Source organism: Plectropomus leopardus, chromosome 1, assembly GCF_026936395.1.
Source record: "Plectropomus leopardus strain MGB_pleo_1.0 chromosome 1, ASM2693639v1, whole genome shotgun sequence".
Classification (NCBI taxonomy): domain Eukaryota; kingdom Metazoa; phylum Chordata; class Actinopteri; order Perciformes; family Serranidae; genus Plectropomus; species Plectropomus leopardus.
Genome location: NC_142176.1, coordinates 41,799,679 through 41,826,779, shown reverse-complemented (window position 1 = coordinate 41,826,779; position 27,101 = coordinate 41,799,679). Strand labels below are relative to the sequence as shown.

General features: G+C 41.3%; 1 protein-coding gene across 5 annotated transcripts in view; it reads right to left on the bottom strand.

Annotated features, from left to right (window-relative positions):
• Positions 1-27,101, bottom strand: part of LOC121942216 (SH3 and multiple ankyrin repeat domains protein 2-like) — a 337,093-nt gene that overhangs the window by 234,966 nt on the left and 75,026 nt on the right. For all 5 annotated transcript variants that reach the window (XM_088081324.1, XM_088081305.1, XM_088081308.1 and 2 more), the window contains one exon: positions 4,747-4,974. In XM_088081324.1, coding sequence (XP_087937450.1) covers positions 4,747-4,974 — 228 coding nt within the window. The remainder of the gene's footprint in view (positions 1-4,746; positions 4,975-27,101) is intronic.

Below are 27,101 nucleotides of genomic sequence, written 5' to 3'. Positions count from 1 at the left end.
ATTCATATTTCCAGTTATTTTGGTGAAAGTAACTTAAAAGTAATGCATTACAATTCAAAAACAGTAATGTTATAATGTAACTAATTACTTTGAAATGACAGTAACAAGTAATAAATAATGCATTACATTTTTGCAGTAACTTGCCCAACACTGCTGACCACACAAGAAATAACAAGCTTATGATGGTACGGTGATAGAAGCACAACACACACCAGCAACATCCAGTGTCCACTGGCAACTCTCACAGACAGGCGTCTCTGTCTCTGTTGTGACAGTAGATTAGCTAAAGGAGCTGCAGTGACATCATCAGCGCCTTTCTGAAAGTTGAGAGATTTCCAACTCAAGGTACAGGGAGTGGCAGCAAAAAAAAAAAGGCAGAGCGCTGTGAAAAAAGACACTGGGTGCAGGGCTCTTTTTCCATGTGGCCACATGCAAACGGCTGTGGCTCAGAGGTAGAGTGGGTCGTCCTCTCATCAGAGGGTTAGCAGTTTGATCCCCAGCTCCTCCAGCCATCATGTCGAAGTATCCTTGGGCAAGATACTGAACCCCAAATTGTTCCCCCTGCTGCATCATCGGAGTGTGAGTGTGTGTGAGAGGTTACTGAGTAACAGGTGGCACCATGTACAGTAGCCTTGGCCACCAGTGTGTGAATGTGTGTGTGAATGGGTGAATATGACTTGTAGTGTGAAAGCGCTTTGAGTGGTCAAAAAGAAAAGTGCTATACAAGTGCAGTCCATTTACCAACAGAAAAAAGACGCCTGCACCGAAACCAAAAAAAAAAGCTACATGAACACAGGCAAGTGCCGGATTTATCACTACGATTTACTTTACAGTGGAGACCGCTTGTAGTGATCACATCTGTCCAGAGTCAAATTGATCACTTTTACTTATTTCTATGAAAAAACTGCTTTTTTTTCTCATGCAGATAACAATCTATAACATTTGTACATATTTGGTACATCAAAACAGTATAAAATAATGAAACGGACAGCTTCATTTTTTACCACATTTAACTGACTGTATAAGAAAATAGTAAAGTTGTTTCACATGCTTTCAACAGATGCATATTTATAGAAACAGTGATGTTGGGCTGGCAAATGCAAAGCCGCCACTTTGCGATGGTTTCATTGCATTACTCAACTTTTCACAGGCTTTTAAATAACCTGTGTTTGTCAAAAAATAAACATTGCAACAAAAAATGAGGCTACCTCTGTTTTCCTAGTCAGCTCATGCACTGCCTCAAAAAGTCATTTCACAAACTGGTCCCTTGATGCCTGACTTGTGTTTTTTTTTCCAAAACCAAGTCCACTCCTTTTACAAAGTGATGCACAAGGTCAAAGATGTTGAAACTCACATGCAGCAGACCAGTCTTTAAAATGCAAATTGCATTTCTCATCTCAGCCCCGGATGGTGCAGGGGTGTCCTTCTCGTCCTCCTTCTCTCCCTCCTTGCTGCCGACAGCATCAGTGCCAACACCAAAGTGTCATCTCACCTCTGCATTGAGGAACACTGCTGCACCTCCCTGCTGATCCTGTTGGCCTGTTTTCAGCATTCTGTCATGAACTTCAATGAGATCATTTTCACTGAGGGAAAATGACCCCCTTTGTGCTTGAATCCTGGGCCTCGGTTCGAGTTACTACACGAGGCAAGTATAATTAAAAAAATAAAATAAGTTTTTGGTTTTGTTTCTCATATGTTTTCATGTATAAGGCTGGATTACAGAGCTTCTGAAAGGGATTCAATCACACCTGGGTTCTTGTTGGAGTGGCATGATGGCTGACGTTAGTTCCAGGGCTATAAATAAGAAGTCTCTCTCTTGCATGCGCCAACAGGGATAATAAAGGTTATGTTGTGTATCCCGGGGTGACCTTCTATCGTGTCATGTAAGTCCGGTTTTTCTCATCAGTCCTGGTCAACACTAAGTGCTGACACAGACTCATGCACAAACCTTGTTTGGAAAAATGTTAAGGTGTCCGTTTATTTTCGGATCATATCACATTGGAGATCACAGTTATTTTTCACTTGAGGCATTCCACTTGTCTAAACACAGAGATTAATTGCCCTGTGCAAGTGTCAGTGTTGAGCCCTGTGACAGGAAAAAATGCTTTGGAGGACACACAGCTCTACCATGTAGAGTGAACTCAGTGCTGTGCAGAAATGTAATTAATTCTTTGCTTGACTACAGCCCTACTTTGTAGCTTTTTTTTTTATCTTAGAATGTTGTTAGTTCAAAAATAAAGCTGACATCATTGAAAGCAGAGGCCATGACATAAAACTATGTAACCTTGTATTATAGGGCAGCGTCCTGCTAATATGCTCAGTAATATTGAGGTTAAAGAGTAAACCCCCCAAACGAATGGCTAAATTGGAAATGTATTGCCTTGGTTAAGCAAGTTGCTGTCTATCTCAGCATCCAATAATCAGTTCTTTAAGCATTTGGACTAAAAACAAACTCTCGGCTGTAATCCACTTCTGCTTGGAAGTCTGCATTTTGTGGAAGTGGAGAAACGTACATCATAGCATCCCCTTACCTGAGGGCGGAGCATGCACAGAAAGGACGCAGCGAGAGATAAATCAGCTTCATTTTTTACATAATGCAACTTTTGTTTTGATCCGTTTGTGGAAAGTTTAAACTACTCCTCTGCAACTGATTGAAATTTGAATCATTTTGGGCCTGTTTAAGCTGACTGAGGTGTTAATATGTTTCATCTGTTTGGGCTTTTGAACCTATTCCAATCAGATTAGCAGGCTCCATGTAAACGTGCCCACTATATCCCTGATTTAAAACCTTGCCACTTGTCATTCTCTTGTTCAGAAAACAAGATTTAAGGTGATACAACATGCTGATTTATTAATTATTGGAAGGAGGGAGACAGCTGTCTGCATACTGCACACTGACCACTTGCTGCCTGTAACCGCAATAGACAGATTTAAGAACGGTATCTTTCTTTTCGTCTAACCTCTCATCAGAAATTGAGCTTCCAAAATGTCAAATTTTGAAGTTAGAAATACCATAGATCTGTGCATTCACATGCTGTATTTCATTCCCTGTGAACAAACAAAACAGCATGCTTGTCTTTCAGTCACACACTTTGTGTAGGTATGAGGTCTCGGCATAAGAACTACTTTCATTATGTATCATCTGCTTTATGCTATTCATCTCCCTGACAATCATTTACATACTAATGGAAAACACGGGGACAATTAGAACATGTTTCATCAGTCATCAGCCTTTTTCCCCCTGGGGGTCCACGTGTTTATGTTATAGACTGCACCACAGTGTCACGCTGCACAGCCAGCTTTACTGTTCTTAAGGCCAGAGATAGATTTAACTGAGCCGCAGAGTGGGCCTCATATTATATTGGTTAGTACAGATCCAAGCTGCACCCACACATCTAAATGACCCTCTCCTCAAATCCTGTCTGCTCCACTGTTGTTTACCATCAGCCATTTCCCTCAATAAAGAGTCACTTTAATACAACCCCCCTTAAACCAAACATTACACAGGTTTATATATCAAGGCTTGTGGTTTTGTGGTATATTGTGATGCCACAGTGAAGCTGACCTTTAACCTTTTGGATATAAAATTTCATCACTTCATAATTGACAGTTGTGTGACGTTTTGTCATAGCTAGCGTAAGAACTCTTGAGTTATGTCCAAAAACAGTTTTGTGAGGACACAGTGACCTTAATCTTTGACCACCAAATTCTTATCACCTCATTGCCTCATTGGAGAAATTTTCTCAAGGAGTTCTTGAGACATTCACAAGAAAGGGATGTACATACGCATTTACGCGGCGGACAATGACTCCAGCCTTAGCTGGCGTGGAGGAATAATAAAAATGAAAAGGATGGTCATGTGTGAACTGGGCCTGAGTACTTCATCTTTGACAAAGCTTATGCAGCTTTCCTGCATCCTTTCTGCTCGACTGCATGCAGAATATCAGATCTCATCAGAGGGTGTCAGTATCTTTTGTCTCTCTAAGCGTTTCTTGATAAAATAGAAACTGCTGGGTCTTTATTCTTAACTCCACAAAGTGACTGGTGAGTTTCAAACCACAGGCAGACAACGATATGAACAGATTTATTGTGTTAAGCATTCCTAATGACTTGTTGATGTGTTTGTTTTACTAACTGCCCGTCTGCTGTTTATTGTGTTGTCTTCTTTATTTTGGTGGGCCAAAGACATCCTGGTAGACAATAAAGATCATTCTACTCTACCCTACACTACTCTACTCTATTCTCTATGATTATGCCAGGAAATATTAAAACCTATATGTGAGGTTGCAAAAACACTTTTCTGAGATGCAAGTGAGCTTGCTGGAGGTGCAGTGTGCAGAGAGTGTATTGGAGCACCTGTGGGTCAGTGTTACCATGTGGAAAAGCACATTTATGCTCACATTCCACATTTTACCCACATTTTCACCTGTGCAAAATACACCTGTTTGTTTAATGCATAGTGAAACGGAAAAACCACAGAGGGCTCTGCAGTATGAGTGCCTCTTCAGCAGCACTAATACATCAACACAGAGTTCAATGTAGACAAGCTTTCAAAAAACAACTGTAAATGGGGCTAACGTGTCAAACACACCATCATTAATTCTGCAGGCTGGATGATCTATAAAGAGATGTCAATACGAAAAACAAATCTAGTTTATGTTTTGTATCTACTCCCACACAGTTGCACACTGACACACATGTTGATGTTACCGCCCCCCCATATTCCCGTCCTTGACTGATCCTCACCGTCTGCTGCAGGTCGGGGATAAGGACACGGATGACCAACGAGTTTGTATGAATGTCGTCCATGCGGTTCTGCGATGGCTCGGCGGTGGCCCTTATGGTCTCGTAAATGGTCTCTTCACGGGAGCTGTCGGAGGCGCAGTCGTCGGAGTAGTCAGAAAAGCTCTGGGCCATCTCATCCTCACTGGAGGTGGGGCTCCGGGGCATAGTCAGCAGGCCCACCGGATTCAGCTGAGATAGACAGAGGAAGGAAAGGTCAGACCCACATATACTCAAACTGTTCATTAGAGGAAGTGGGCATTAAAATGTAAGAATTCCCCCCGCTCCCATTAGAAACTTTTGGTCACTTTAGAGAGCCCCTGAAGATGGGGCTTGTTAGTTTGTTAGTTTATCCTCATCCGTTATGTGCCCACAGCCTGCAGCCTGCAGTCTGCAGTCTGCAGTCTGCTTCAGCTCCCACAGGAATAATGTGACTGCATATCTCCACAAAAAGCCTTCACTTCATTACAGTTCGTGAGGAAAAAAACTTCAGGATGGTGAAAACTGCACCTGCAAGCACTTGCACCAAATGACCAAAGGCCCCACTAATAAAATGGTGGCAGGCCAGGTGACTGCACTCTATTAATCTGAGACGTCAACATGATTTATGGATCGTAAGATTAAACACGTACAAAATCCCATCTGTCGCTGCTTGTGGTCATGTTCTCCCGAGTGATCTGGATAAAATTAAGACACTGAGACTTAACATAATATAAAAATGTAACCATTTGTATCTTAAAACCGTCCTTTTTCCTTTCCTCATTTAAGGTTAGCGTGCAGCCACTCTGTGTCTGAATATCATTTATTTACTGAAGGTGGATGTTAGTCAAATTGTAGTTAGAGCATCTTAAAGTGGACAGATCAATACTTGTATTTGTATTGAATGGTTTGGTACAAGGCTTTCAGTTCTGTATATATCGATATAGGGCCAGTGTTTGGTTTGACCCATGCGGTGCAACATGCCGATCCCCATAACTGAGGACCTGCTTCCCATGCAGATATAAACGACTTGCATTTCTTAACATTCATAAGCCCGGTATACACTGTGCGATTTTGGGCTGTCTCAGACTAAAGATAACCATCGTGGCAGAAACATGGCGATATCTTTGGTTGCGGATCTAGTGGTCCTACGTCGCACAGTGAGAGAAGTGCAAGGAGAGCCGTTGTCATGGTCATGTGATCAAAGACAGCCTGGGATAAATATCTGACGGTGTCAGAAATTTGGGATGAGAATCTTACTGTTCCGACCTACGTCTACTAACCAGCCAACAGAAATGCAGCATGAAATGACGCACTGACCACACAACACTGCTAAATGCTAACAGATGCTAATACTTATTTCAAGCTCTCATTGCAAAACTCAATTCATACGTGTTGACATCGATGGACGTAGGTCGTAGCCTGCAATTCAGTAGGTGATGTCATCGCATGTCATCGCACAGTTTTATTCAGATCCATGACGCACAATGTGGCTTGCACTGAATTTACAAGATTGCAAAAATCTCAGAGTCTGCAGGAGGCTTAAGGTAAACAAAAACTCAACAAATCTTATTTTCATGTAATTATATAAAATTACATGAAAATGAGATTTGTGTGTTTTGTTGTGTCTCTATAGAAACAAGAGAAAACATAGTTATTATATTATATTCCATTTCTGCCAATATATCCCCCTAAATCTTATAAACTGGACCTTCAAATTAAACTTAAAAACAACAACAAGAGGAGCTGAGCCATTCTAATTCAGAAACAGCAACAGAGAAGACATGAGACATTTCAGCTGTGGTGCCGATTGAAATGGACCAGACTGAGTTCTGTGTGTCCTCCTGGTGTGTTTACGTCCATTAGCTGAGGTGCTTGTCATGGCACGGCCCCAGAAACCTGAACACTGTTGATGAGAATGTTTTGTGATAACAGAAGATGTAGGGCTTCATTTCTATCAGCTTCAGACTGTCATTTCTCTTGTTTTTTTTGTTTTTTTGCCCATTTTTTCCAGTCAGCGTGTGGCCAGTTATAACCAAATTCTACAGTAGCTACTAAATAGGAATGTAGATTGTGTGTATGTAAACATGTGTGTGCATATACTGTATGTGCTCTCAGCATGCTGTAAACATACATTAAATATTTATGACTGATGCTTTGATGAACCCCATTAGCATTTTCTATCTGCTCACACTGTATATGAAAAAGCTGATATATGATGGCTTTAGTGTCAACGGCAACCAGATTAAGATTACTGGTAACAGTTTATGTTCCTGTTGCAACATTTTCTTGTTTGCTGGTGTCTTATAATTCCACACTCAAATTAAATCTAATGAGTGGCAGCTTGTTTTTTGTATGTTTTTGCCTTGGGTGGCACCTTTCACTACATTCAGACTGCATTAACCCTTTGATGGGTGGAGCTTGTGGTGCATATTTGCAACCTGAGATAAAAACCTGCAGACACTTAAGAAAAAATTACAGCACTATCTATCAGCTCTTTATCAATGAAATGATGTGATTTAAAGTTGGCGTAAGTGCAGAATACAACAATTTACAGAGCTTTTCTCATTGTTTTGTTGACTGCTATTATTATGAAAGAAGTTTGGTATGGAAATCTCTTATTCCATTCAAATCCCTGCTACAACAACAAGTTGCCAGTCATCTTCTGTTGGCCCATAAGGGAAAAAAAATAGATTTTTCTAGCTTTATTAATGCTTTCAACCTGAATCCTAAATCAGAAGTATGAAGCTTATCACATTAAAGTGAGGATAGGAATCATTTAACTTAGCAATTCTAAATTGATGTGAAGTGGTCAGCTGATCATCATTCCATTATGAAAACATTTTTTCCCTGACACATGGACTGCAACTACTTCTGTGTCTGCTAAATATTACTGATGTCTTCTTGTAATGTGTGAATAGTATCTGCTGTGTTCATCATCTGTCTAATGTGATGTTAGTGTCTGTCTGTGGTTGACGTTATTGACACACCAACCATGATTGATTGACTGATTGATTGATTGATCAATCGATCAATCATTTCTCCAGAGAAAAGCTGTTGATTTATGGGAGCTGGTCCGCTCACAGTGCTACAGTGTCTGAGCACAGAAACCAGCTGCAGAGAGCACATGAACCAGAACAGACAAACTTTAACTTTTCACAGGTACTGAGTGAACATCATTTTGCCTCATCTGATCTAATCTGCAGCTGGTAATGTCTGACATTTTATTCAGGGACAGCAACAGTTTGCTACAAATGTGAAGCCTGCTACATGAATGTCTCCCATTGCTCTTTGCTTATAATAATGAGGTGTGATAAGATATTTGTTTGCATCTGAACTTAATCCAGGTATTTTGTCAATCAGGAATGTAATCCTAAATGGAACCATCAAAACCCACCCCTATATATTTGCTACTGACTTTTCTTAAGCCTGGTATACACAGTGTGGTTTTGGGCCACCGTGAAGATGACCACCGTGAAGATGACCAGATGACCACCATAAAAGAATCGTGGCAATATCTTTGGTCTTAGCTCTTAAACGGTGGTCCTATATCACACAGTGTGACTTATGTCTACTGACCAACCAACAGAAATGCAGCATGAAATGACGCACTGATCAGCACCACACATAAATGCAGAAGAGGAAAATTGTATTTACGCAAAGCTCAGCATAATTTCAATCAGGAGGACTTTCATTATACTTCATTCATCCACTATTGTCTCTCTTTCTCTCTCTCTCTCTGTCTCACTGCCCGCACTTCCTCCAATCAGCAGATAATTGGCATTCACTCTTCCAACTCACCAATCAAACTTTGCTACTATCTCTATCAGCCAATCACGACTCTACTGTCTAAGTATGAATCTGTTCTTCTAACAGATTCCTAATCTGTTCTCTGTTAGCTGTCACTGCAGAATCATCACACTCTCCTCCACCACATTCACCTCCAGACAGAGCCCAAGATGATCTCCTTACATATATGCGTCATAATGATGAGGTATATTGAGAATATTTACATTTCTCATACTTATGTGCACCTGTAAATAAATCTTCTTTTCACTCAGAATGATTGAAATAATTGCAGTAAACTATCTCTTTTGGTTGGTTTTAAGTTAAAAAAGCCCTGATGTCATTGTGTCAATACCAAACCTACATCTTTCTATACAAGGGCCCATGTGTGTAAACAGCATAATCATTACAGGCCATCAACACACACACAAGCGCGCACACACACGCACACACGCACACACGCACACACACACACAGGTACATACTAGAGATGGGGATCATTCATTTTTATTGCTAATGAAACCACTATTGAGACTCCTTAACGATTACATTCCTTATTTATACCTCTATCGATACTTTTCTAATATTTTGTGGAAAAACGAGGCAAAAATAAAGAACTTGTTTTACTGTCACTTTCAGCCGTGTTTTTAATGATTAAGAAATAAATTTTTTAATTTTAATTTAAATATTTACTTTGAAAAATCTTGGCATCTGTAGTTTCAATGATGTATTATAAGATGATCAGAGCTCATGATAGGACATCAAACAGGTTGTAATTCTGGGAAACACACTTCTCACCCAATCAAATGTATTGTTCAAGTTTCTCGCCAAAAACTAAATTTTCTTTTACTTGATGTTACATTTGAACACATCAAAATGAGGTTTTATCGACCTTTGCATATTATTCATTTTATTGAGTTGACCTTGAACAAATTACAATGAAACCATATGGAGCCTAGTTTTTTAACTAGCTCTTATCCTGCTAATTTTAGCTTGGATTTCATTACTGGATTGAATGTTTGAGTGGGCTTACCACTGCTGCTGTGATTGGATGATGATGAAGACTGTGTGTGCCAGCTGTGCAGCAGCAGCAGCAGCTGCAGGAGTTGAAGGTTTTTTGTTTTTTTGGGGTTTTTTTTATACCGACGACAGACAATGGTACTGCATGTAAATTTAGTTTGGATTTGAATGATGTGACTCGACTAGAGATGTAATGTTACATTAAAGGACCCACAGGACACGATAGCAGTATCGACAAGCTCAAACTTGTCGATACTGCTATCGTGCTAGTTTCAGGTTTTGTAAAAAGCGGAACTGGGTCCTCAATAGAACCAGCTTTCAATGCCCATCCCTAGCCCACACACTTGCACACACACACACACACACACAGATTTACAAGCACTGCAGAGGAAATACAATAATGAGACACCTTCCTCTCACACACACACATACGCACAAAGGGTTTAACTCCCACAGCCTGATCTCCATCTTGATTCCGAATGCTGCCTCAGACCAGCGGCGAAAAAGCCACTCAAAGATGAAAATAATTCATAACCAATTCATTTTCAACAGCAACACTAAAGTGACAGGCCTGGCGACATGTTAGTGTTATTGCATGGAAAAACAGAAGTGCTTACCATTTATGTCACGTTCAAAGCTTAACTGTAGTTATATTTACAGAATGGGCTGTGACTTGACGTTAAAATGTGCATTTGTTTTTTTTTCTTTTAGGTCTTTTTAATTGGAGGAGAAATTTAAAAAAAAGATTCCTTGACACACAGCCGAGAAGTGGCCCCGAGATAGTTTCTGAGTAGTGACCAAGTTTAAGCATCATTAGATATTTCAGGCAAAAGCTGCTCATGCATTGAAAGATGTGATGCAATCTCATAGCTCCGGCTGATTTGGATCTGATGACACTCACACTTCTGACTGACTGACAGTTTTCAGCAGATTGCACCATTCCAGCAACTTCTACAAATCAGCCTCATTAACCTGATTCTGCAGCAGGACGCTATGACATCTGTCTGGCTTCAAATGTACCACACCGTCAAATCAAGAGAACTTCCCCGAGCCTGAAATGCACTTGCTGGCTGTTAAGCCTCGCATTCTCTGGCTGCTTTTAAGAAAGTGAAGTGTGTGATTGTGTAAAAGTGTGTGAGACAGAGTGAGCGAGAGCAAGAGCGAGAGGAGAGGCAGAGCGACTGTTTTTTTTTGTTGTTTTTTACCACCTCTACTTTGGGATACACACTAGCACACAGACACTGACACACAAAGAGCTGTGTCCATTGTAACAAGGCCATCTTTTGTCATCTGTGGACTCATTTTTCTTCCACACTCGTCCCGCACCTCATTCAGTGGTGTAATTGAAAAGATGAAAAGACTTTCTTGGAGACTTTCTAATTCTTTAGGTGCCTAAGAGAGTATGCAGAGTTCAGAAATGAACACAGTAATTTGCTCTGATTTGCATGAGCCTCTCGTGTGTGTGTGTGTGTGTGTGTGTGTGTGTGTGTGTGTGCGCATGCATGTGTGTGTGTGTGTGTGTGTGTGTGTGTGTGTGTGTGTGTAAAAAACCTGTACAGATGGGAAAAAAAGAAATGTTCTCTCCAGTGTAAATGTCTGTGACAGAAGTAGGTTAGAGGCTGTTCACCTGTAATGCTAACACATGGAATTAGTGCTGGGAGCTATTAAATCAGAATAAATACATTCAATATATTGCATTAACTTACATTAAAGCTGCAACCAGCAGGGTGTTAAAGGCACTTTAACAGAACATAGCAGGGGTTCACACCAGTGGCTTTTAAAGCCAATCATCATCTGTACTCTCTGAAATTTAGCTCAGGTGTCCACCATTTCTTTCGATCATCTTTAAAGAGACTGAACCCCCCACTTTTGGCATGAGCGCCTCCTCCCTAGAATGTGATAGAAGGCAAAAAAAATGGTCAGGTTTTGGAGGGGGGCTAAGGCCGACCCAATCACCCGACTTTGCCCCCTCTTGATCCACAACACCTTCAAGCCAACTCCAGTTATTTTCAGTTACTTAGCTCACTCAAGCCAGCAAAGTAACTGAAAATAACTGGAGTTAGCTCTTAAGCTAAATCAATAAAGGGCTATTGCAGCTGGCGATCGGACCATAGCTGACAAAATCACATTTCCACATGATTGGAATTTCAACAGTTTATTTGGGATTTAACAGAAAACTGAACATGCAGCATCGATATAACATCCGTTCATCTGTCCTCCTGAGTGCTGGATTTGTTTATGTGGACTGGGCGTGCTCGCTGCGTCACGCAAATATCTGGTGTATCTGCTGAGAGTTCCTATTTCAAGTGTTTTCACTTACATTCTGCCTCACACAGAGGCAAGACAGGCAACCCTCCATCAACAATATTAAACAGACTCATTAAAAGCAACCATCTGAGAGCACTTTCTTGTAATGATAAACTCCTGTTCAGCTTACGACTCACTTAGGTGCAATAAATTACTGCAACAAGACTGACGACAGTGTCAGCAACAGCACCACATTACCAGGGATCCCTGTATTGTTCCGACCCATCACAAACTGTAAATGAGTCTGCAGGGAAAGGTTACCTGAGTCACTGTGACACAGAGCAGAAACATGAAATGACACCACAGTATTTCTTCAAGACTGCGAACAAATGTTTGGAAAGTCATTACTCCATGTGCACAATCACACCATGACGCAGCCTTTTATCATTCCTACTACACAGTAGTCTGGCTTTGAATCGTTTATCTGATCACACAGCGACAGAATTAGTATCAAAAGCACCTTGCAGCCTTGATTCAGTAATGGCCCAAAGTCTGGAGCCTTTTAGTCAGTGGACCGTAATTTAAATAAATATTAATGGCTCACTTCTTAATTTGCCAAGTAAGCCGGAAACACACCCGAAGATTACTGAAACATGTATAGAATATAAACTCTACAAACTTTTTTATATAATTTCACAAAATTTCACAAAACAAAAAGTTTTGACAATCTGCAAAGAGAACACCGGGCAACTGAATGAATCTAGGGCACAACATTACGCTGGACAGTGATACCACAAACTCTCATGTTCCTGTGACAACACAGTCACTCAAACAATCATTTGGTTTTCTAGTGCATGCTACATGTTTCATGAATAAGACAGATAAGCTGACTTAAGTCCAGCTGAAGGATGTGTTTGATGGAGAGACGTGGAACCTGCACGAGCCTCTGCATGAAGAGCTGGACTGTGGAGAACTTCATATGACTGAGGAGAACTTGAGGTGAACTACAGCTCTGCAAAGAAACCTGATAAACTGTATGAAAATAATAATAAATAATTTTAATAATGATATATTTTTTAATCCCAGTATGCTCCTCTAGTTTATTATTTCTCACCATTTTCATCTTATTTAAATAATTATTATCTTAATCAGCTGCAGAATGTTAACAGTCCTGAATGAACATCAAACCTCTGAGGTTCATTTTTCAACCTCTGAGGCTGAAAAATGAAGCCAGTGCAGAAGTACCAATAACAACATTTTCTGTGATGTACACTTGAAGGTGGCTCCAAAACAGAGTCCGCCCCATCGACCGCCCATGTTAATATGCTCAACTTCACAGCAGAAAGAAACATTTTTACAAAAAACTGTTTTGGTCTCCACAGCTTATTTCAACATTGATGACAACTGTACAAGGGTGGCATTTTTTATGACCCACTCCTTTACATATTTATGGAGGCCTTAAGTTATGCACAATTAAGTAAGAGCTGCTTCAGTCTCATATACTGTTCATATACTGTGGGTATAATATCACACGACTAACACCACTGTCATTTACACTATTTCTGTGTGAGAAATGAGTGGGAAGAGGAATTGAGCTTTACTGGGTTTGCCTTGTGTGAAGGTCAATAGGAAGCAGGAGCTGAGTGCAGTAAAAGGCTGAAGATGACAGACGAGTGATGAGCTTGTTCATTCAGTGGAGATAATCTCTGTGCTCCTCGTGGTTCTTTGTATCACTGAGATGACTGTGAAGCCAGTTTGAGTTTGATTGATGCTGTTTGTGTACATGAGTGTGTACATGAGTGTGTTCATGTGTGTGTGCATGTGTACTTTCGATGGATGGATGGAGTGATGGATCAATGACGGATGTCAAAAGTGACAAACAGCCTTGCGAGCACATGATTGATGCAGATCTTTTCTCTTTCTATACATATATAATGACGAAAACCTTATAAAATGGAGATGATAAATTGCACATGGCAGGCCAATAATATCTGATCCATCTGTTTAAGTGACTACAGAGAGTTAAAATGTACAATAGTCTGACCCAGATCTGTCAGCCTGTCAGTCTAATCTAAAAGAAGAGCAAAGCAGATAACAAATGTGGTCTTCATGTGTGTGCAGTGCATCATCCTTGCAGGTAGAATATCTGATCTGTACGTTACAATCCAGGTGCTCAAACACATTGTTCACAATTGAAGCGTGGTGAAAAAAAGCAGTTATTAGATTGTTTTTTATCTGCAGCAGTGGAATGTAACTGAGTACATTTACTCAAGTACTGTACTTAAGTACAAAGTTCAGGTACATGAACTTTACTCGAGTATTTTCTTTTCATACCACTCTTTACTTTACCCCATTACATTCCAGAGGGTAATATTGTACTTTTACCTCACTACATTATCAGAACGCTTTAGTTACTTAACAAATTAAGATTTTTGATTAAAATATGACACAAGTTTGTAATATATTAAATTGCCAAACAGCTAATACAAATACTGCTGTAATGATTAGTTGATTAATTAATTGGTTGATTGACAGAAAATTAATTGCCATCTCTTAATAAAATTTCTTTTAGCTCATTTTCTTAAATAATTTTGAGTTTTTAGGGTTTTCTTTTTAATTGTTAAATAATTTTGAGAGCTTGGGGTTGTTTTTTTGTATATGAATTCCAAGTTCTATTGATGTTTATTTAAAAGATATATATATATATATATATATATATATATATATATATATATATATATATATATTATTTATAATTTTGAGGGGTTAAGGGGTTCTTTTTTGATAATTTTGAGATTTTTAGGTGGGGTTTTTTTTGTTTGTTTTTTGAGGTTTTGGGGTGTTTTGTTTGTTTTTAAGCATTACTTTTACTTTTAATATAAGTATACTTTCCTGATATTCCTACTCACTTTTTCTTATGTAACTCTTTTAATACAGGACTTTTGCTTGAAACAGAGTATTTTCACTGGGTAGTATTAGAACTTTTACATAAGTAAAGGATCTGCATACTTCCTCCATTACTTTTTATCAGCAAGTGCCAACATGCAGATAAGTCATGTCAACTGACTTGATTTGGAGATTTCTGAAGAATGAGAATGTCAGCAGTACATATTACTTGGTGCATATTTGGTCACTATGATTAAAAAAGGAAGCGTGTCTTTTAAAGACATTTTGCAGAATCCATCAACAATCACACCGGGGGAAATCTGTTGAGAAAGAGACAGAGCAATTTCTACATCTATCCTATAACAGGACAAAGCACATTACTTGGTACAAAGCAGTGGTTCAATACAGCTGTAGAGTTTTTCATAAGTTTTTCTCATTCTGAGACGTGCTGTGAAGAAGCAGAAGTAAAAAATACAATAAAAAATATACATAATATAAAATATATATACTATATTGCATTGTTACAAAAATGTATATTCTGGATGACAAAGGTTAACCAGATAACCGCCAAGGATACTTTATACTACGCCGAACTGACCCGCGTGAGTTTAAGCCTGAATCCAGCCCATTCACCATCATCAAAGAAAATACCAGACCAAACCCGACTCCTCAAACAACACTAGTCAGCTTCTTACGCCCAGGCCACACCAGCTGCGTGGTGACATGAGCCGAGTGCAACTCCAGCAGAAAATGTTTGTACTGTATGTTTGTATGTATGCATTGTACCACATGTCATACAACTTCATGAAAGCATAGAGTGAATATTTGTGTTGCGGCTACCAACATTTACCTTAGCCGCCGGAGAGTGTGAGGTTGGATCCTTGGATTCGTATTTGTGTGACGCGCTATAGTTTATTATGACACATAACGCTGAGATCCAAAACGCTTTTCCGTGCATTTATTGTGCAGAAAACATCAGGCTATCACAGCGCTACAAGGTGGATATATGGAAGAAACGGAAACCAGCGGATTTAACGGATAAAAATGTGATGAATGAGTGAATAAAATGGCAAGAGCGGTCAACAAAAAATTACGGCTGCCAACCCTGACTCTCTCTCTCATCTGGACCACCCGGTGAGTGCACACCTTTATGCACACACACACACACACACACACACACACGCCTACTCCCGTGGGAACCACCCCGAACCCACACACACTCAAACACCGTGATCCTCAGCTTCTATCTGTATGTCTCTTACACACCAGCCCCTAATTATTAGGTCCCACATAATAATTCACATTTCAAAACACAATAAGAGACATAATAAATCATCATATCAATTTCAAAAAATGCAAAAAATGTCCAAAAAAATCGTTCAAGTCCATAAGTATTCCTTCTTCTGGTCATCTCCATGACCGATAGGGCAGAGTCCAGCTAAGTCCGGAAAACACAAAGTCCCTGTAGAGGTCAGCAATGTCCTCATGCTGCCTCCTCCTTCTCCAGCAACAAACACACCTTGGATATGGGTCTGTCCAAGCAACTGGTCCTTGTCTTGATCCGAATTTGACGCACAAATCCCTTGTGATCCGGAAAAGTTTGCAAGACACGTCCCATCATCCAGGAATTACGAGGCGCGGTACTGTCCATAAGCAAAACTAGATCTCCTGCAACAAGGTTCCTCTGAACTCCAGTCCATCTCTGTCGTTCCTGTAGCAGAGGCAGGTACTCCTTTATCCAGTGCTTCCAGAACAGATCAGATATGTACTGGACTTGTCTCCATCTTCTCTGTGCGTACATGTCTGCTGCTTGGAACTCTCCAGGTGGTAATGAAGGCTGGTTCTTAAGCAGCAACAGATGGTTCGGTGTCAGTGCTTCCAGGTCGTTAGGATCTGTGGAGGCCTTGGTGATGGGCCTGCTGTTGATAATGGCTTCTACTTCACAGAGAACTGTGTGGAGCCCCTCCTCATCCAGGCGTTGCACCTTGAGGGTAGAGTTCAGGACTTTCCTCACCGATCTAATCAGCCTTTCCCACACTCCTCCATGGTGTGATCCAGCAGGGGGGTTGAATGTCCACTTGATGCCCTTTTGGAGCAACACATCATGCACCTGTGCCTGGTTCCACTGCGCAATTGCTGTTTTCAGCTCACGTTCTGCTCCCACAAAATTTGTCCCATTGTCAGAACGCAGCTCACGGACCTGTCCTCTTCTGGATATAAAACGCCTCAGTGCATTTATAAAGGAGTCAGTGTCCAGAGAAGATGCCACCTCGATGTGAATGGCTCTCAATGCAAGACAGGTAAACAGGACACCATACCTCTTCACTGTACTCCTCCTGCTTCTCACCTCGATGGGTCCAAAATAGTCAACACCCACACAGGTAAATGGAGGTTCATCAGGCTTGAGTCGATCTGTGGGCAAATCTGCCATCTGCTGGTAAACTGGAGTGGCATGTAGTCTTCTGCAGATGGTGCACTTGGACAGAACTCTCCTAATGGCAGTGCTCACTCCTGTCATCCAGTATTTCTCCCTGAGCTTGGACAACATGTGGTTACGGCCGCTGTGTCCTACCTCTTGATGTACAGTTCTCAGCAGCAGGGTAGAAATATGAAGATCCTTTGACAGAATGATGGGATGTTTAGACTCCAAAGGCAATGCTGCTTTACTGAGCCGTCCTCCAACACGCAAGACTCCATCCTCCAGCCTTGGACACAACTTGTACAGGTGACTGCTTCTCTTGACATTTTGTCCCTTTTCCAGACACGAGAATTCCTCCACAAATTTTCTCCTCTGACAAAACTGAATTATGGCCAGCTCAGCCTTGTCAATGTCCTCCACTGTAAGAGCTCCCAGAACAGTTGTGCTTTTAAAGATGCGCCTTTCCTGCTTCTTCATTCTCTGTTGCTTCGTGCTCTCTTCACTCTGATTGGCTGTCCTTTTCTTCTTCTTGGTACAGGACCACAACCATTCCTTTAATTTCAACCACCATGCCACAGCTTTCTTTAATCGGATCCACGAGGAGTAATGATGGATCAGGTGAGTAGTGGGATCCTCTCCAGTTTGTACAGCATTGACAGTGACACTCTTCTTCACCTCTGGGTCGTCCTGGGAGAGATGGCTCACAGGTTCAGGGTTCACAGGCCACTCTGTTTCAGGTTGGCAAAGAAACGGAGGACCCATTAGCCAGAGTCTGTCCTGCAGAAATGCCTCCACTTTGACCCCTCTGGATGCTCCGTCTGCTGGATTTGAAGCTGTATCCACGTACCTCCACTGAGCAGGGTGAGATGATTTCAGTATCTCTGAAACACGATTGGCAACAAACACCTTAAATCTGGAGCTTTCATTGTTAATATATTTCAACACAGAAGCACTATCAGTCCAAAACACAGATTCCTGAAGACTCATGTGCAGCTTTTTCTTCCACAGGAAATCCATGCGGCTAGCCATTGTTGCAGCAATCAGTTCCATTCTTGGAATTGTAACTGTCTTCAGTGGGGCAACACGAGACTTTCCCATGATGAAAGCACTGTGCATTTGGAAGTGGTCATTCTGTAGCAGCAGATAAGTGACTGTACCATAGCCTTCCTCAGAAGCATCGCAGAAATGGTGGAGTTGCGCAGTAATAACGTCTCCAAACTCCAGAGGTTTTAAACACCTGGGCAGCTCAAAGTTGTCCAGCAGGTGGAGCCCTTGCACCCACTTAAGCCACTTTTTGGAGACAGTCTCTGGTATAGGATCATCCCAGCCAACTCCTCTTCTGCACAAATCCCTCAAAATCCTTTTTGCCGTCAAAACAAGGGGACTTAACATGCCGAGAGGGTCATAAACAGTACTGACAGTAGAAAGGATGCCCCTGCGGTTGAGTGGTCTATCCTTCCATACAATTTTGAACTTGAAGGCGTCCGACTTGATACACCACTCTACACCCAGCACTCTTTCCATGGGCACAAACTCCCGGTCCAGGTCCAACTGCTTCACACTTTTAGCTCTGCGGGGCTCTGGGATGGCCTTTAGCACTTCAGGTCTGTTACTGTGCCATTTAGTCAAACAGAATCCCCCTTTAGCGCACAGAGACATGAGCTCCTGACAGCGGGTCAGTGCTTCCTCTTCTGTTGCAACAGCCACCAAACAATCATCCACATAAAAGCAGTGCTGCAGCTTGTCCACTGTCTCCTTCTTATGCTCATGACCAAAGTCCTCTGCACATTTCCTAAGGGCAAAATTGGCGCAGCTAGGGGAGGATGTAGCTCCAAAAAGATGTACCTTCATCCTATATTCACGTGGTTCCTGGGTCAAGTCTCCTTGTGGCCACCAGAGGAATCGCAGCAGATCGGCATCATCTGGGGGCACATGCACTTGATGAAACATAGCTTCTATATCAGCCATGATGACCACAGGGTCCCTCCTGAACCTGGTCACAACCCCAATTAGTGAGCTGGTTAGATCGGGCCCTTGCAACAGCTCTTCATTCAGAGATTGTCCTTTGTAACCTGGCACCACAATCAAACACACAACACCATGGTGCGGTATATACCAGACCCTGCCATCACTTCTTTCCAGCTCTGCATCAGGAACTCTTTCAGCGTAGCCTTTGTCCAGCAGATCATTAATAAAGGTGTTATACTCCTCGTAAAACACTGGATCCCTCTGGAGCCTCCTCTTCAAATGGCTTTGAGGCTATTCCACTACTTTCCTGTTATTTGGCAAGCTGATGTTTGAATTTTTCAAAGGCAGGGCGACCTGGTACTGACCATTGATGTGTTTGGCTGACTTTGTGACCATGTCCATGAACCTCAGGTCTTCTCTGGACAGACCCACTTGTTCCTCCACAGCAGATTCTGGAAAGTCCATCTTAAATTGCTGGTGCCACAGTTCATCCAAATTTACAATGGACACACGATTCACAGTCACTGTCTGCTCACAGTAATTGGCCTCGCCACCATTTCCTGTTAGTGGTCCATTTACCGTCCAGCCCAGCGCCGTCCTTATAGCGTAGGGTCCATTATGCTCACTGCGGATGACTTCCAACGGTTCCATGGCTCGTGGGACATTTGTTCCAATCAGCAACTCAATTCCAGCCTCAATCTGTGGTAAGGAGATGTGTTTTAAATATGGCCACCTTGTCAGATCCTTATTTGTGGGTATGTTTGCTTTATGTACCGGCATTGACAACTGAGTGTACGCCTTTGGCAACTCAATGAAACAGTCATCTTCAAGTGCTGCCACCTCCAGCTCTGGCACGATGTAACTACTGACCACCTTCTCCTGCCCCATGGTCCTGAGAAGAATGTTGGCTCTCTTTCCAGACAAATTGAGCTTCTGCTTCAGACTCTCAGTACAGAAGACTGCAGTGCTTCCCTGGTCCAAAAAAGCATACGTGAAAATTATTTTATTGCCCTTCTTCGCTTTCACTTGGACCGGCACAATAGGAAGCTTGCAGTCCATCTCACCAGCCCCTGTAAGCCCACTGGAAACCAAAGTACCGTCCACTGTAACCTGGACGCTTCTCTCAGCCGGTTCTGCAGTTGCCACACTATCCTTATGGAGCACAGTCGGGTGTCTTTGGCCACACTTTGAGCAGGAAATCTCCCTTTGGCAATTTTTGCTGATGTGCCCTATACACAGGCAGCGAAAACAAGCACCATTCTCCTTCAGGAAGTCAATTTTCTCTTTGTGTGCCATTTTTTCCAACCGTGCACACACATCCAATGTGTGTCCTCCTGTGCAGCAAGGACAGATCTTTTTGGCTGATGGTTTTGTGTCTACGGCTTTGTTCACAGATTGAGCTGTTCTCTCCACACGATTCACTGTGGTAGCAAAGCTGGTTCCCCTGATGCTGGAGCGAGGATGAGGTTTGTGTTTGATTTGTTTGGTTAATACAGCGGTATCCTGAATGTTTCCAAACACAGGGTCTGTCAAGATTTTCACTTGTTTTTCAACAAAGTTGGCAATGTCCACAAACCGTGCTCTCTTATTGTACGTTTCCTGTAGGTCACATGCCTGGCACCTCCAGCGGTCTCTCAGTTTGTACGGCAGTTTTTTGATGATTTCCAACATGTTTGTGGGTGTGTCCAGATCATTTAAATACTGCACATCCTCCATAGCGTTGCAGCATCCACACAGAAAGAGGCTATACTCCTGTAGGGCCTTCACGTCCTCTGTTTTGATAGTGGGCCATACCAAAGCCTTCTCCATATATGCTGCTGCCACCTTCTGCTCATTACCATAATGCTCTTTCAATAGAGCCTTCGCCCTCAGATATCCTCTGTCCGACTCCATGTGCTGGCAGCTCCTCACCAGCTCCTTTGCATGCCCTTTGGTGTACTGTTCAAGGAAATAGAGTCTGTCACAGTTGTTGTGGGTGTTTTGCTCAACTCCATTTTCAAAAGCTTTAAAAAACGAATGGTATTTGAGTGGATTGCCATCGAAAATGGGAATTTCCCTTTTTGGGAGGGCTGAGAGGCATTGCTGTCGCATTAAGAGTGTTGTAATTTTGTTTTGTTTTCTCATTATATCCAGCACACTGTCATTTTGTGATGAGTCAGTTTGTGTAACATTGGTCACCGGATCTTCAGGAGCCATTAGATAACGTTGGAGCATGTAAGATGGACCTGGGAGATGTTCTTCATCAGGTAAGTGAGTGACCTCTGGCTTCACAGCTGACAGCTGTGTGGTTTCAATTGCACAGGGTTTTGGTTTAACTGACATTGATGGGACAAATTCTGTGGCGTTGACATTAAGTTGTTGTTTTGAACGTGTCCTTTCACAGTATGAGTTCATCCCATCTGAAACCTTTGACCTTGATTTACTGCCAACGCTGCCTTTTGATTTTATAACACTTAGTTTTGCCATTTCCTCAGCGATTTTATTTTCCAGTAAAAGCTGTTCTCATCTTTTGCGTAGCTTTAACTCCTCTTCATCCAATGCGTGCTTTTCCTTTAATGCGTTTTGTTTTGCTACCAAAATTGCAAGGTTTGCTTCTGTTTTTAAGCAAGCAGATGAACGTGAGGCTGAGGATGAAGAGTAATGTGAGCGTGATCTCTTGGTTGCATTTGAGACACTATCACAGGGCTGTAGTTCATCCTGAGGATCTTTAGTGGGAACAGGTACTGGAGGGCGAGCAACAGACAAATCTTTGCTCTTTTCATCAGGAACTTGTTCCACATGGTTCATTTCCTTTGGTTGCTCAGTGGTGTTTGTCCGAAGTGGTGATTTATTTGAATTTTCATGAGGATTTTCCTTTATCCATTTTTCCACTTGTTCCTTGAATGCATCACTGTAATCCATAATGCTAGAAAACCACTCGTTTTGTTTTTTACCTTCATCATCAGGAAGCAGTGGCATTAACTCATTGTGCAGGTCAGTGACCCTTTTACACAGTGCCTTCAAGTTATTCACTTGTGAGGGAATTTCATTTGCATTTTCTTTTGATTTCATGTGCACTTTTATTTGCGGAATAAGTGCTTTGACTTTATTAACGGCACTTTTGCGCTCATGTTGCAACCGTTCGATTTTATTTTCCAGAGCTTTGGCCGTCAGTTTGATTTGCCTTTTTTCTTTTTCCATGTTTGGACATTAAACAACAGCGTTTATTTGACTCTTTCCTTTAGATTGTATTTTGTACGAGGCAACGCAATCACATTTCATTCAAGAGCAACGCATTCAAAATCCATCCATAGACATTGCATTTTATTCATTGACAGAGCAAATTCGATCCAAACCTTTCAACAAGCAATAGGCCTTCAGACAACATCAGCCGCCACTTATTTATTCCACAAAGTCCTGACATCACAATCCAATAAAGCACGGAGAAAGTTGCGCCACCCTCAATGCGCCAATACGACCAGCAACATCCGTTTAATACATCGTCTTCATTTGGCACAGTGCATTCCAATCGAGGCGGATTCCTTAATCCACAAACATTTACAGGTTCAGGCCTACCTGTTCCCAGGTGAATGGATGGCGTGGTGTGACACTTAGCTGTGGCTCTTTTGTTCTCGGGCTAGTCGGTGCGTGGTGACTTGGTTCTTTCTGGTGCGGCTTGATGATTTTCATTAAACGCCTGTTTTTTTTGTTGACAAAATGTTGTGGCTACCAACATTTACCTTAGCCGCCGGAGAGTGTGAGGTTGGATCCTTGGATTCGTATTTGTGTGACGCGCTATAGTTTATTATGACACATAACGCTGAGATCCAAAATGCTTTTCCGTGCATTTATTGTGCAGAAAACATCAGGCTATCACAGCGCTACAAGGTGGATATATGGAAGAAACGGAAACCAGCGGATTTAACGGATAAAAATGTGATGAATGAGTGAATAAAATGGCAAGAGCGGTCAACAAAAAATTACGGCTGCCAACCCTGACTCTCTCTCTCATCTGGACCACCCGGTGAGTGCGCACCTTTATGCACACACACACACACACACACACACACGCACACACACACACACACACACACACACACACACACGTGTCTACTCCCTTGGGAACCACCCCGAACCCACACACACTCAAACACCGTGATCCTCAGCTTCTATCTGTATGTCTCTTACAATTTGTATGTCTTATATAATTCCACAATTTTCCTTCTTCAATAATTACAAGTGCTATAACTAAAAGCAAACAACAAAGACAAAGGTGTCTTCATGTGCTATCTTCCTGTGTTCCTCCATCCCTGAAAGGTTGTGTTGTCATTTTGTCTAAAGGTTATCTCTGCAGCCTTTTAACCCTCCCAACAGGGGAAGGGGTTAAAGTTGTATCACCAAGCAACAGAGGGTGTAGGCGGAGGAACTGAATCATCTCCAATTGCAAACGTCCTTTTAAAACTGTTTTCCCAAGACGTCCCCGGTCAGTTTAGGACAGAACATTGTTCACTGGTTTCTAAGGAGATGTGAAACCTGAAATGCCTGAGTTAAATGGATGTTAAATGAGCACTTTAAAGAGTTGATGGTGGTTTTAAAAGGTGCTCCCTCGCCCTGCAGAGGACACATGTGGTGTTTAACTGGAATTCAAAGGAAGCTGTTCCAGTTAGGACTGTTAGTGTCTTCCATAAAGGTTAATTGGTTCCTTTTTCCTTCGCATTGTTAAGATTCTACTCTATTCTATTCGCCTACACCTATAGCACAAGTATGCTTTTGAAAATGTAATTCATTTTATAGAAAACAGCCAGGTAGCAAGTGGAAACCAAACATTCATTTTCAGTCCTCTGACAGGTTCGGTTAAAAACATTATGTAGTGCCTGATCTTGGTTTGTTCTGTTGAGGAGTTTGCGTTTTCCAAGTTTTTTTCCCAAGGCTATGTTATCATTTGTCCCTTCTTTTATACTATGAAGGTTAGAGCTCCTTTTTGACTGCCATAAGTTAAAAGTGTGTCTTTTAAAGAAAGGAAATGTTGGGTTTTTGATTATGTATCAAATTGCTGACAGGGTCAAAAGGGTTATAAACATGTCTTATGATTGATACCAAGTGACATTCTAACTCCTTTTAGATGAACTGAGTTTGAAAGTGTGTATAAGCTACTGACAAACTTTGTTAATACACTGCATTTTATTTCATGTTTAACAAGCAACCGACAATCCTTCTTTTAAGCTGATAGGTTGATGTGTCTGTACAACCTGTGCTTAAGCTGGAGGTAGTGTGGGTGGAGCTATGCCGGAAATTATGTGGCATCACCAAACTTAAGTTTACAATAAGACAATATGTTGTAGGCGTGTTGCCTATCTGTCAGCTCTGCTAAATCTGTGCTCAGATTTAGGCTCTTGGTGGTGCTTTTTATGGTTGGTGTTGCATGGTGGTGGCATATGGCTTGAGGTCAATCATGGGGATGAGGAAATCAACTCAACAGTCTCTAAACTCTAGCTAGCCAGGTCGGGGTCTTCAAATGTATTAATACAGTACAAGGTTTTTCATGGAACACACTACACAGGTGGGAAATTACATTTAATGGGATATAAGGAATCAGACAGACACTTCCTGGCATGCTACTTGGGATTGTGCACCTATACGTCACCTTTGGCATCAAGTTACAGATCAATTATCTCAGTTGCCAGACTGCCACATCTCTTTCTCTCCACAGGTCTGCATCTTAGGTGATTTATGAGAATTACAACATTGCAACACCACTTTTAGTATCCTCTTCAAAGCCCTAATTATCGCAGAAGACTATCCTTTTAAAATTGGAAATCAAAATATAACATAATTATTACGCACTGGAGTAATCTTCTGATAGATCATATATCCCTTGAAAAAATGTCCACCTTCCTAAACTATAAAAGAGCTGATTTCAACTAGGGCTCGACAGATAATGTTTTTTCACGGCCAATGCCGATACTGATTATTAGCAGTTAATGAGACCAATAACCAATATTTGGAACCAATATGCACTTACAATAAAAATGAAAATCTTTTTGTCAAAATTTAAAATTTGGAATATAACAAACCCCAACACAACTTTGTTTAAATGCCTTAACCAAATGTTTAATCAAAACTAAAACGTTTAACATCATATACAGCAAGTTCCCTGCAACCTCTTTCTTATATCTGAACAACCTTATAAAGTTGAGTTTAAAAAAAATTTTAATTAGAAATTAATTAATAAAAATAGCTCCCTGAGGTTTTACAAAGTAAAAGTTCCTCCCATGCTGACACTTATTGTGCGCTTCTTCATCAATGCATTTTATCAGCAATTATTAAAATAACACGTTGATGATAATCGGCAAAATGCCAGAAAGCAGCCCCCATAATCAGCCAGGCCTATGTCAACCAGTAGTAGTAGTAGTGCAACAAAATCTGGTCCTTAGTCATCAATAACTTAACCACTGCTTCTGCTTGATCTACAATTCACAATGATTTCCAATCTACAATACAATCATCAATTATGAATTATATACACACATTCTTTCAATCACAATCAACTCTCCCTCCTTACCCTAATTTGAAAACGTGCACACATTCATCACTTTATTCTTAAAACTGTCTTGTTCTTAACCTCCATCCTTAGTACACCCCTTAAATTCCCTTTTTTTTCTTTTCCTCTCTTTTCCTGCCTTCAGTACTGACTGCAACCCAGGGAATTAAATATTTATTTGTCAAAAAAAAGAGGAATATGGAGAAGATGAACTAGTGTCACACGAGTCCACTCACAATGTTACTCTGCTGCAAAGTCAATGAACAGCCTTTTGATTTGAAATGATAACAAACACTGACAGTGTGAAACTTTGCATACCTCTGTATGAACAGCTTGTGCCTGAACTTCACAATAAAAAGCCCCTGAGACATGAACACTTCGTCATGACAACCACAGAGGAAAAACAATACCCTCTCCACTTTTAATAAGCACCTTAATGAGGACATTTTAATGAGTAGGATATATCATGATTGATCAGCAGTCACAGTGGCCTCGAGTGTCAAACTGGGAGGTAGAACAATAGAAATAAATACAGCTGTTATTAAAACCTCTGTATTTAACATCTCTCCAATTCATTATTCACCTCTAGCCAAAGCTGTAAAAGCTGCGGCTGAAAAACATCCTTATAATTAATCAAGTTATACACCCTGATTACGACATTAATGAAATTCACATCTAATTATTTTTCAAGCACGTATGAGCTCTCTTCACAGCATCGAAGTGTGTGGTTTCATCTTCTTCCTGACACATCCAGTTAAAAATTGATGAGCATCTTCTTTTGTGGTTAACTAACTCACAAACTGAGGTATGTCATGAGGACAAAAGAGTGTACAGAGAGAAAGGGTTTCCACAGACTCACACACACACACACACACACACACACACACACACACACACACACACACAAACAGGGAAATGTAAAAGGAAAGCCTCCATTACCTTGTTAAAGTTTTCTGTCTTGCAAACAAAAGCGCTGGATTCTGAGCTATTTACTGGCAGACATGAAGTCACACACACACACACACACACACACACACACACACGTACATCATCAGCGTATCATTTGTGCTAATCTACCACCTGCCGCTTTAATCAACACAAAAGCAACACACACACACACACACACACACACACACACACACACACACACACACACAGACAGAGCATAGCTGTGCTGTGCTGTGTGGGTTTGACTCCAACATGATTTGTAGCTTGTCTGTATTTGCAGTGTTCACCCTCCTCAGATAAAACAACAACAACAGCAGCTCTGCTCGTTGGTTCAACACCGAAAATGTGTGTTTACATTTACAACAGAGTGACCTCTTGTGTGTGTCCTGAAACAAAAGCATGTATCACAGCAAAGTCTTCAGATTCCCATTCTGTACTACCTACAGTCAATATCCAGCTCATTAGCATAGAAGACAGGGAGGAGCATTTGCAAACTTGAAGGACTGGAACTGTTTTTTTCTTGAGGAATGGTCATTTTCTTTTTTG